The following is an 11427-nucleotide window of genomic DNA, read 5'->3' on the forward strand; positions in this document are numbered from 1 at the left end:
TGCGTGTGTCTGTGTGTAGTTAGACGGTGTGTGTGTGTGTGACCTCTGACCTCCCCTCAGATTACAGAGGACTTCCTGGCGGCGTACCACGCCAACTACGGCTTCACGGCAGACGGGGAACACGACCCAGACGCCGCCGCTGCCGCCGTACCAAGCAGCCGCACCCCCGCCCCCCGCCTGCAGGGGTCGCCAGAGGCCCAGGGCAGCGAGAAGGAGGCCAAGGACAAACAGAAGGGAGAGAAGAGGAAGGCTGACCCAGGTGAGGAGGGAAGGGGGGAGGGGAGGAGGGGGGGGAGGGGAGAGGGGGGGGGGGGCATAGAGGGGAGGAGGAGAGAGGGGGTGGAGGCTAAGGAGGACAAACGGAAGGGAGAGAAGAGGTGGTCAGATGCAGGTGAGGAGGGGGGAGGGGAGGGGAGGAGGAGGCGGGGGGGAGGGGAGAGGGGGAGGGGAGGGGAAGAGGAGGCGGGGGGGTGGGGAGAGGGGGGGGGAGACTAAGGAGGACAAACAGAAGGGAGAGAAGAGGAAGGCTGACCCAGGTGAGGAGGGGAGGGGAGGAGGGAGGAGGCGGGGGGAGGGGAGAGGGGGTGGAGACTAAGGAGGACAAACAGAATAAGCAGGATATAAACAACAGTCAACAATATCTGTATACAACAGCGTCAGAGCGTCAATAATAGAATAGGTGATAGCAGCAGAATGCAAATCAGCATATCCACATTCTTAATGTAAACAACATTACGGAAAGTTGACAGGCTGGGGGCCGTTCCACTAACGTTGATTAGTATATCGGCGATTAAAATAAATCCTGCGATCAGGCAACTCGGGATTGGAATTCAAGCCTCAGGTGATTCCTCGAACGAGGATCAGGCTTGTGTGATGAGTGTTCACAGAACACCGGCTTAGAAATCCTCGATATGGGCGCGTGCACGCAGACATAAAGAGCCCCGAAGCGTCAAACTGTCGAAATGAAGATTGATCTTTATGAAGACGACAAATAAGATGTAAAATAGTGTAATACTGCCGCAATTAACAAGGCGAGGGAAATGGTTGGGCTAGAAATTGCTGACCGATTAAATGCGTAGGTCATACTAGCCCTAGTTATTGTTATATGTTCAGGGGTGCACATAACTGGTGCGCCAGTGCGCATGCGTCGCCAAAATGCATGCTGCGCGGCAGATCAGCGGCATGAACGCGCTCTTGCGCACCAACAGCTGGAAGCGCTGGGAGAGGAATTTACTTCCTCAAACTCCTACTGCTGACTGCTGACTGCTGCATCACTGCAAGCCCCACTCAGTAACTATTTGCCGTCCATCACAATCCATCACAACAGTCGACCGACGACGACCACGGCGACTCCCCTCACGAAAACATTCGGAAAGTATCGTAACTTGTACTTTCATTCCGCGTATCGCGTATCGCACGGTTATCACGCCGACACGTGAAAATTCAGTCCCGAACGACTCGTCGCTAAAAGGAAAAACAACACCAAGGGACTTCACGTTTCTTTTCTCTGAAGCGTTCAAACGTTCAGACGTTTGTTTTACAGCATCATTATCGCACCTAGACCCCTGACCCAGGGAATATGGTTGGGAATTCTATTAGAAGAAGAAAAAAAAAGACTTTGTTGCACAATCAAAATAATGAGCTATTTAAAGTCATAGCCTACAACATCCTCTACCATGGTTGAAATTGAGGACAGTGATAACAGCAGTCAAGAGAGCAGTGATGATGATGATGATTAAGCTTGTAGCATGAATAAATGCTTAGGCTGTAACTTTTTGTTGAAAAGTTGATTTCAGTGTTTACAGAACAGAGCAGTGCTTAAAGAGATGTCAGTTGATTTCATTGTGTTTAAAGAACAGACATTCAGTTAGTGCTTAAAGAGATGTCAGTTGATTTCATTGTGTTTATAGAACAGACATTCAGTTAGTGCTTAAAGAGATGTCAGTTGATTTCAGTGTGTTTAAAGAACAGACATTCAGTTAGTGCTTAAAGAGATGTCAGTTGATTTCATTGTGTTTAAAGAACAGACATTCAGTTAGTGCTTAAAGAGATGTCAGTTGATTTCAGTGTGTTTAAAGAACAGACATTCAGTTAGTGCTTAAAGAGATGTCAGTTGATGTCATTGTGTTTAAAGGAGTCTGACAGACTTTCATGCTTAAAGAGCAGTCATTTGATTTTGCATTTGTTTCTTTTGTTTTGCACACAATCATTTGTTCGTTCATCTTTATTTATGAATAAATGTCGTTTTGCTAATATAAGTTATCCATGTATCCCTTTTTTATCCATCCTGTGGGACGGGTCGTGACTCGCGAGCTCGGGGAGCACCAAGCAGCATCCCTAGGTGCTCCTCTGAGCACTGGCCCCAAAAAGTTATGTGCACCCCTGTATATGTTCATATTTTAATAAATGAATATTTACTACTGTGGTGATATCAGCAGCAGGCTATAAACTGTCATATCATCACGATGGGCCTAGTGGTATTGACCGCTGCCGTGGTATTTATTCGTCTTTTTAAGACGGTGGTTCAAATCCCTCTTCAGACACACTTTTTATTGCATTTCGTTGTCTGAATCTAATCTAAAATCTCATCTAAAATATAGTAATAGTTAGGGGTGTAAATCACCAGCTTCATCACGATACGATATTATATCGATTTGTTTGTATGACGATACAATGTTTGACGATATCACAATGTCAGTCACGATACGATTTCGATTCGATTCGATTCAAGATCGATATGACGATATGATCGATATGACGCGATATCATATGCCAATCTAACACAATTATCAACTCACAAAAACAACTAGAATATTATTTGACCATTTTATTTGTGAGCTCTTCCAGGTATCCAGCATTTAAATCATATTGTATTATACAGTATTCTTCTGTTACAAAAAGAAACATAGACCCGTTCACTAGTCTCACAAACAAGAGATATTCAGCTTTAAAACATTAATGTCCTATGAAACAAAATTGGAAGAACTTGTCCCCCCTTTTTTAAGGCAGGATTTTTGTAAACGTTCACTTTTTTACTGTCTCATAAACACAGTATTTTTAACAGTTAGAACTGAACCAAGGTCACCATTTAACCTACAGTATATTTGTGCAATAATAATAAATAATAATAAAATAATAATAAATAATAAGTGCAAATGCAGTACAGTGCAGTACATCTTATATACATTCTTCTTAACCAAAATAAGTTAAGTATATCCTCCAGTGTTATATAATAAGTATATCCTCCAGTGTTCTTCTTTGGGAGGTTTTTCTTAAAAAAAACTAACTGATCAACCTGTTCAGGAGACAAAACACTACGCTCTGAACGCAGGTCAGGATAATTTTTAATATAGGGCCATCCATCACACTTCCTCTAGGAAGCACTGATCTGATATGATGTGTTGATTGGTGAAAGGTAAGGCTATGCTTGGACAGTCATGTTAGATCACTGATTACGGGAGTAATGATTTACCTGTAGATGTTATCAATAGGAATTTTGTTCAGGTTTATCCAATGAAATTGGACAAGCAAACCGGAGTAAAGTAAGTAAGGTCCAACCTGCAGCCTTTGCCCATTCATAAGACAGATGCTTTGTTACAGACCAGAGCATTGACCAATCACAGTCGGCTAGACTAGAGCATTGACCAATCACAGTCGGCCGTGGGCGGGCTTGGCAGTCGCAGCTAAAACCGCTTCGCTGTTCTCCGCCGCAGTCACAAAATGCAGAACACACAGTGTGCAGCGCTCTTTGACTTTGTAATTTGCCGCTGCTAGTCGCGCGCTGCACGGAAATGGTGACAGTCACGCAGAATGTGCCATTTCAAAACAAAGGTGTATCTTTAAGATGACGATACAGATCGATATTTTTACATTGCATCGATGTAATCAGATCGTTAGTCAATGAATCGATGCATCGATGTGAATCGATGTATCGTTACACCCCTAGTAATAGTAAGTATATAGGCTATAAAATGATGGTGCAGGCTAATTTACAAGAACTGACACGATTACAATGGTGTTTGAAGCCTTTCTGAGTAAATGATGTTCTTCAACTGGACCCTGGATTTGGCATAGATAATTTTTTCTTATGATTACTGATGGATAGATGATTCACTTACACAGATATATATATATAACAAAAAAGCAAAGGGTGGCTACTTTGAGGAATCTAAAATATAAGACATATTTAGAGTTATTTCACACTTTTTTGTTAAGTACATCATTCCACATGTGTTCATTCATAGTTTTGATGCCTTCAGTAAGAATCTACAATGTAAATAGTCATGAAAATAAAGGAAACACATTGAATGAGAAGGTGTGTCCAAACTTTTGGCCTGTACTGTATATATTGTAAATCGATTTGCATGAAGGCTTCGGTTAAATGTAAAAATAAAAAAAAAACGTTAGGTTAAACCAAGTCTCGAACCCGCAGCCTTTGGAACTCTAGCTGGCTGCCTTAACCACTGCGCCAACCACACCACTGTATTGACGGCAATGCAAGTTGATTCACGTACCTATTTTATTTTATTTTTTACACTTTTTAATTTATTTATCTATCGATCTATCTATCACACTTTCAAAATATCAAGTTATCAATCACACAATCAAACTATCGATCGATCACACTTTCAAAATATCAAATTATCTATCTATCACACAGTCAAACGATCTATCTATCTATCTCGTAAAAAGTGGGAACTAATATTTCCTAAACGACACTTGACGGAATGTCGTTCGGGATATAGTTTCCGCCTGTGAGACAATTTTGACGCACGTCTTACCTAAACCAACCTCTAAGCCTGCTCGCGACCAGAATAACTCGGGAGGATAGGTTGCATAGCAACCAAAGAGCGAATTATTTGAGCCACATTGATGGAACCGAACGCAAGATTAAATTATCGCCGATTAGAACATTATCGCCGATTAGAAGATAATCTCGCTTAGTGGAACGGGGCCCAGGTTGTTGTGTTGACAGGCTGGTTGTTGTGTTGACAGGCTGGTTCGACGTGGAAAAAGACAAGAACACCAACGTGTACGTGTCAGGTAGGTCAGCCCCCCCTCACCACCGCCACCATCTGAGTGTGTGTGTGTGTGTGTGTGTGTGTGTGTGTGTGCGTTTTGTGTGTGTGTGTGTGTGTTGTGTGTGTGTGTTGTGTGTGTGTGTGTCTGATGTCATGATTCAGTTTTTGGAGCTGATGTCTGAAGGTCTTTGCACACTGATGCGTTTTTTTCGTATGCATATTTTTAAATCCGTCATCCGAAAAAAAAAATCTTCTTGAGGATGATTCTGTGCTCCTGTCACTTCTCGAGAATAGAAAAATAAGCAGCTGTAACCATGCTGAATTATGTAGCCTACCTGTACGATGCACTCACTGGCAGTCTGTGACAGTGTATGCCCCTGGCCGGACCCTGCCCTTCTGCCTGAGTTTGAGTATGATGCTACCCAAATGAATGTTATTGTTTAGTGCCGTACGCTTTCGTGGTATTATATTGTGTGAATTATCATCTGTATGTTGTTGTTTTTTCACTCGACTAACCGCCGAGATAATACTTGAGACATGTACTTCCGTAAGCATTAACCCAACTGTCCTGCAGTTGTAATCTGACGATGTGTCAATACCCTCTATACCATGGCGGGGTGGTCAAAACAACTCTCAAAAGGCGTTTGACGGATGCGAAAAACGCAGAAAATCAAACCTGTTCCGGAAAAAATGATGACGGACGAATATTTCGGATTAGGTGTGCAAGCGTGATTGACACAACATGAGTTCTATTTTCCTTTTAAAACAGACGTAAAAAAAAATGCATCAGTGTGCAAAGGCCTTAAGTGTTGGTGTGTGTGTGTGTGTCTGTGTCTGTGTCTGTGTCTGTGTCTGTGTCTGTGTGTGCGCGTGTGCGTGTGTGTGCGTGTGTGCAGGCCTGCCCCCAGACATCTCAGAGGAGGAGTTTGTGTGTGTGATGTCTAAGTGTGTGTGTGTGTGTGTGTGTGTGCGTGTGTGTGTGCAGGCCTGCCCCCAGACATCTCAGAGGAGGAGTTTGTGGAGCTGATGTCTAAGTGTGGCATCGTGATGCGGGACCCCGTGTCGGAGCAGTACAAGGTCAAGCTGTACCGCGACGCCCAGGGCAACCAGAAGGGAGACGGGCTCTGCTGCTACCTCAAGGTGAGTGTGTGTGTGTGTGTGTTTGTGTGTGTGTGTGTGTGTGTGTGTGTGAGTGTGAGTGTGAGTGAGTGTGTGAGTGTGAGTGTGAGTGTGAGTGTGAGTGTGAGGTGTGAGATGTGAGAGTGTGTGTGTGTGTGTGAGAGAGTGTGAGTGTGAGTGTGAGTGTGTGTGTGTGAGGTGTGAGATGTGAGAGTGTGAGTGTGAGTGTGTGAGTGAGTGTGTGAGTGTGAGTGTGAGTGTGAGTGAGGTGAGAGTGTGTGTGTGTGAGTGTGAGAGTGTGTGTGAGAGTGTGAGTGAGAGTGTGAGTGTGAGTGTGTGTGTGTGAGGTGTGAGTGTGAGTGTGTGTGTGTGAGAGTGTGTGTGAGAGTGTGAGTGTGAGTGTGTGTGTGTGAGGTGTGAGTGTGAGTGTGAGTGTGTGTGTGTGAGTGAGTGTGTGGTTTTATTATGTTATTCTACCGTTATTTAACCAGGTGACTCATTGAGATTTAGAATCTCTTTTCCAAGAGAGACCTGGCAGCATATAAAGACAGATACATTTAGGTTTAGAGACAGACAAGTTGGGGTAGACCACACCAACTTCTGGAATATGTAGGGGTGTTTTTTTTTCTTTTTTTTCTCAAACACAAACACAATCACTGACACTAAGAATAGGCACGCGTTCCCGTGCCCGCGGCGAACATTGACCGTTGGCCCGCGGCACACTCAGCGCCGCCGAGTTGCATACAGAGATGGGTAACCTATATCTAATCGTGCACCCCGTGTTACGTCACAAGCTAAAATCCAATGGGGTTGCGGAACGACCTGCGGGGCGGAAGAACAAGATACAGAGAACACCCCTACATATTCCAGAAGTTGGCGTGGCGTGGGCGTGGTGTGGGCGTGGTCTACCCCAACTACGGTGGGAATCGTTAGGACGCAGACAGGTCAGGGGTTTAGAGACCCCCCCCCCCTGTAGAAGGAGAGTGTGGAGCTGACTGTCCCCCCCCTGTAGAAGGAGAGTGTGGAGCTGACTGTCCCCCCCCCCTGTAGAAGGAGAGTGTGGAGCTGACTGTCCCCCCCCTGTAGAAGGAGAGTGTGGAGCTGACTGTCCCCCCCCTGTAGAAGGAGAGTGTGGAGCTGACTGTCCCCCCCCCTCCCCTCCCCCCCCCCCCTGTAGAAGGAGAGTGTGGAGCTGACTGTCCCCCCCCCCCTGTAGAAGGAGAGTGTGGAGCTGACTGTCCCCCCTCCCCCCCCCCTGTAGAAGGAGAGCGTGGAGCTGACTGTCCCCCCCCCCTCCCCCCCTGTAGAAGGAGAGTGTGGAGCTGACTGTCCCCCCCCCCTCCCCCCCTGTAGAAGGAGAGTGTGGAGCTGACTGTCCCCCCCTCCCCCCCCCTGTAGAAGGAGAGTGTGGAGCTGACTGTCCCCCCCCCCTCCCCCCCTGTAGAAGGAGAGTGTGGAGCTGACTGTCCCCCCCCCCTCCCCCCCTGTAGAAGGAGAGTGTGGAGCTGACTGTCCCCCCCCTCCCCCCCCCCCTGTAGAAGGAGAGCGTGGAGCTGACTGTCCCCCCCCCTCCTCCCCCCCTGTAGAAGGAGAGTGTGGAGCTGACTGTCCCCCCCCTCCCCCCCCCCCTGTAGAAGGAGAGTGTGGAGCTGACTGTCCCTCCCCCCTGTAGAAGGAGAGTGTGGAGCTGACTGTCCCCCCCCTCCCCCCCCCTGTAGAAGGAGAGTGTGGAGCTGACTGTCCCTCCCCTCCCCCCCCCTGTAGAAGGAGAGTGTGGAGCTGACTGTCCCCTCCCCCCTGTAGAAGGAGAGTGTGGAGCTGACTGTCCCCCCCCTCCCCCCCTGTAGAAGGAGAGTGTGGAGCTGACTGTCCCCCCCCTCCCCCCCTGTAGAAGGAGAGTGTGGAGCTGACTGTCCCCCCCCCTCCCCCCTGTAGAAGGAGAGTGTGGAGCTGACTGTCCCCCCCCCTCCCCCCCTGTAGAAGGAGAGTGTGGAGCTGACTGTCCCCCCCCTCCCCCCTGTAGAAGGAGGGTGTGGAGCTGACTGTCCCCCCCCTCCCCCCTGTAGAAGGAGGGTGTGGAGCTGACTGTCCCCCTCCCCCCCCCCTGTAGAAGGAGAGTGTGGAGCTGACTGTCCCCCTCCCCGTCCCCCCTGTAGAAGGAGAGTGTGGAGCTGACTGTCTCCCCCTCCCTCCCCCCTGTAGAAGGAGAGTGTGGAGCTGACTGTCCCCCCCTCCCTCCCCCCCTGTAGAAGGAGAGTGTGGAGCTGACTGTCCCCCCCCTCCCCTCCCCCCTGTAGAAGGAGAGTGTGGAGCTGACTGTCCCCCCCCCTCCCCCCCCTGTAGAAGGAGAGTGTGGAGCTGACTGTCCCCCCCCTCCCCCCCCTGTAGAAGGAGAGTGTGGAGCTGACTGTCCCCCCCCCTCCCCCCCCCCTGTAGAAGGAGAGTGTGGAGCTGACTGTCCCCCCCCTCCCCCCCCCCCTGTAGAAGGAGAGTGTGGAGCTGACTGTCCCCCCCCTCCCCCCCCCCCTGTAGAAGGAGAGTGTGGAGCTGACTGTCCCCCCCCTCCCCGTCCCCTGTAGAAGGAGAGTGTGGAGCTGACTGTCCCCCCCCCTCCCTCCCCCCTGTAGAAGGAGAGTGTGGAGCTGACTGTCCCCCCCCTCCCCGTCCCCTGTAGAAGGAGAGTGTGGAGCTGACTGTCCCCCCCTCCCCGTCCCCTGTAGAAGGAGAGTGTGGAGCTGACTGTCCCCCCCCCTCCCTCCCCCCTGTAGAAGGAGAGTGTGGAGCTGACTGTCCTCCCCTCCCCCCCCCCCCTGTAGAAGGAGAGTGTGGAGCTGACTGTCCCCCCCCTCCCCTCCCCCCTGTAGAAGGAGAGTGTGGAGCTGACTGTCCCCCCCCTCCCCCCCCCCCTGTAGAAGGAGAGTGTGGAGCTGACTGTCTCCCCCCCTCCCCGTCCCCTGTAGAAGGAGAGTGTGGAGCTGACTGTCTCCCCCCTCCCCCCCCCCTGTAGAAGGAGAGTGTGGAGCTGACTGTCCCCCCCCCTCCCCTCCCCCCTGTAGAAGGAGAGTGTGGAGCTGACTGTCCCCCTCCCCCCCCCCTGTAGAAGGAGAGTGTGGAGCTGACTGTCCCCCCCCCTCCCCCCTGTAGAAGGAGAGTGTGGAGCTGGCCCTGCGGCTGATAGATGAGTCTGAGGTCAGAGGTTACCAGCTGCACGTGGAGGAGGCCCAGTTTCAGCTGAAGGGGCAGTACGACGCCGGGAAGAAGAAGAAGAAGAACAACAAGGAGTACCGCAAGAAGATGAAGGCCCAGCAGAAGTACGTGGGTGGGGCGGGGTGTGTGTGTGTGTGTTGGCGGGGTTGTACATTTCCTTTTAAAACGGACGTAAAAAACGCATCAGTGTGCAAAGGCCTTAAATGTTTGTGTCTGTAATGTGTGTGTGTGTGTGTGTGTGTCTGTAATGTGTGTGTGTGTGTCTGTAATGTATGTGTGTGTGTGTGTGTGTGTGTGTGTGTGTGTGTGCAGGCAGTTGGACTGGAGGCCAGAGAAGCAGGGCGACGCCAGGATGAGACACGAGCGCGTCCTCATCATCCAGAACATGTTCCACCCCAACGACTTTGAGGTGACCCCCCCTCACCCCCTCTCCTCCTCTCTCCTCTCTCCTTTCCCCTCCTCTCCTCTCTCCTCCCCTCCTCTCCTCCTCTCTCCTCCTCTCCTCCTCTCCTCTCCCCTCCTCTCCTCCCCTCCTCTCCTCCCCTCCCCTCCTCTCTCCTCCCCTCCCCTCCCCTCCTCTCCTCCCCTCCTCTCCTCCCCTCACCCCCTCTCCTCCTCTCTCCTTTCCCCTCCTCTCTTCTCTCCTCCCCTCCTCTCCCCTCCTCTCTCCTCCCCTCCTCTCTCCTCCTCTCCCCTCTCCTCCTCTCTCCTCCCCTCTTCTCCTCCTCTCTCCTCTCCCCTCCTCTCCTCCCCTCCCCTCCTCTTCTCCTCCCCTCCTCTCCTCCCCTCCTCTCTCCTCTCCTCTCCTCTCCTCTCCTCCCCTCCTCTCTCCTCCCCTCCCCTCCTCTCCTCACCTCTCCTCCCCTCCCCTCCTCTCTCCTCTCCTCCCCTCCCCTCCTCTCCTCCTCTCCTCTCCTCCCCTCCTCCCCTCCTCTCTCCTCCCCTCCTCTCCTCCCCTCCTCTCCTCTCCCCTCCTCTCCTCTCCTCCCCTCCCCTCCTCTCCTCCTCTCCTCCTCTCTCCTCTCCTCCCCTCCTCCCCTCCCCTCCTCTCTCCTCCCCTCCTCTCCTCCCCTCCTCTCCTCTCCCCTCCTCTCCTCCTCTCTCCTCCCCTCTTCTCCTCCTCTCTCCTCTCCCCTCCTCTCCTCCCCTCCTCTCCTCCCCTCCTCTCCTCTCCTCCCCTCCCCTCCTCTCCTCTCCTCTCCTCTCCTCCCCTCCTCTCCTCCCCTCTCCTCTCCTCCCCTCCTCTCCTCTCCTCCCCTCCTCTCCTCCCCTCCCCTCCCCTCCTCTCCTCCTCTCTCCTCCTCTCCTCCTCTTCCCCTCCTCTCTCCTCACCTGAGACTCAGGTGAGAGCACCTCTGATGTCATACCTGTCCCTGGCCAATAGGAGGACCCGCTGGTGCTGAACGAGTACCGTGACGACCTGAGGACAGAGTGTGAGAAGTTTGGACAGGTCAAGAAGGTCATCATATTCGATGTGAGTCTCTTCTGATTGGTCGTTAGGCTGTGTAAGCATGTTCTGATTGGTAGTTAAACTGTTAGCATGTTCTGATGGGTAGTTAAACTGTTAGCATGTTCTGATTGGTAGTTAAACTGTTAGCATGTTCTGATTGGTAGTTAAACTGTGTTAGCATGTTCTGATGGGTAGTTAAGCTGTTAGCATGTTCTGATTGGTAGTTAAACTGTGTTAGCATGTTCTGATGGGTAGTTAAACTGTTAGCATGTTCTGATTGGTAGTTAAGCTGTTAGCATCTTCTGATGGGTAGTTAAGCTGTTAGCATGTTCTGATGGGTAGTTAAGCTGTTAGCATGTTCTGATGGGTAGTTAAGCTGTTAGCATGTTCTGATTGGTAGTTAAACTGTGTTAGCATGTTCTGATTGGTGGTTAAGCTGTTAGCATGTTCTGATGGGTAGTTAAGCTGTGTTAGCATGTTCTGATGGGTGGTTAAGCTGTTAGCATGTTCTGATGGGTAGTTAAGCTGTTAGCATGTTCTGATTGGTAGTTAAACTGTGTTAGCATGTTCTGATTGGTGGTTAAGCTGTTAGCATGTTCTGATGGGTAGTTAAGCTGTGTTAGCATGTTC

The 11427-nt window shown here is 50.4% G+C and overlaps 1 protein-coding gene across 1 annotated transcript in view; it reads left to right on the top strand.

The window, feature by feature from the left end:
• Window positions 1-11427, top strand: part of htatsf1 (HIV-1 Tat specific factor 1) — a gene marked incomplete at its 3' end in the record, with an annotated part of 18569 nt that overhangs the window by 1947 nt on the left and 5195 nt on the right. Inside the window, exons 3-8 of the mRNA XM_080549945.1 lie at window positions 61-259; window positions 4996-5043; window positions 6007-6161; window positions 9285-9451; window positions 9660-9756; window positions 10732-10821. Coding sequence (XP_080406071.1) covers window positions 61-259; window positions 4996-5043; window positions 6007-6161; window positions 9285-9451; window positions 9660-9756; window positions 10732-10821 — 756 coding nt within the window. The remainder of the gene's footprint in view (window positions 1-60; window positions 260-4995; window positions 5044-6006; window positions 6162-9284; window positions 9452-9659; window positions 9757-10731; window positions 10822-11427) is intronic.

This window comes from Nansenia antarctica (genome assembly GCF_963989245.1).
Source record: "Nansenia antarctica genome assembly, chromosome: 20".
Classification (NCBI taxonomy): Eukaryota; Metazoa; Chordata; class Actinopteri; order Argentiniformes; family Microstomatidae; genus Nansenia; species Nansenia antarctica.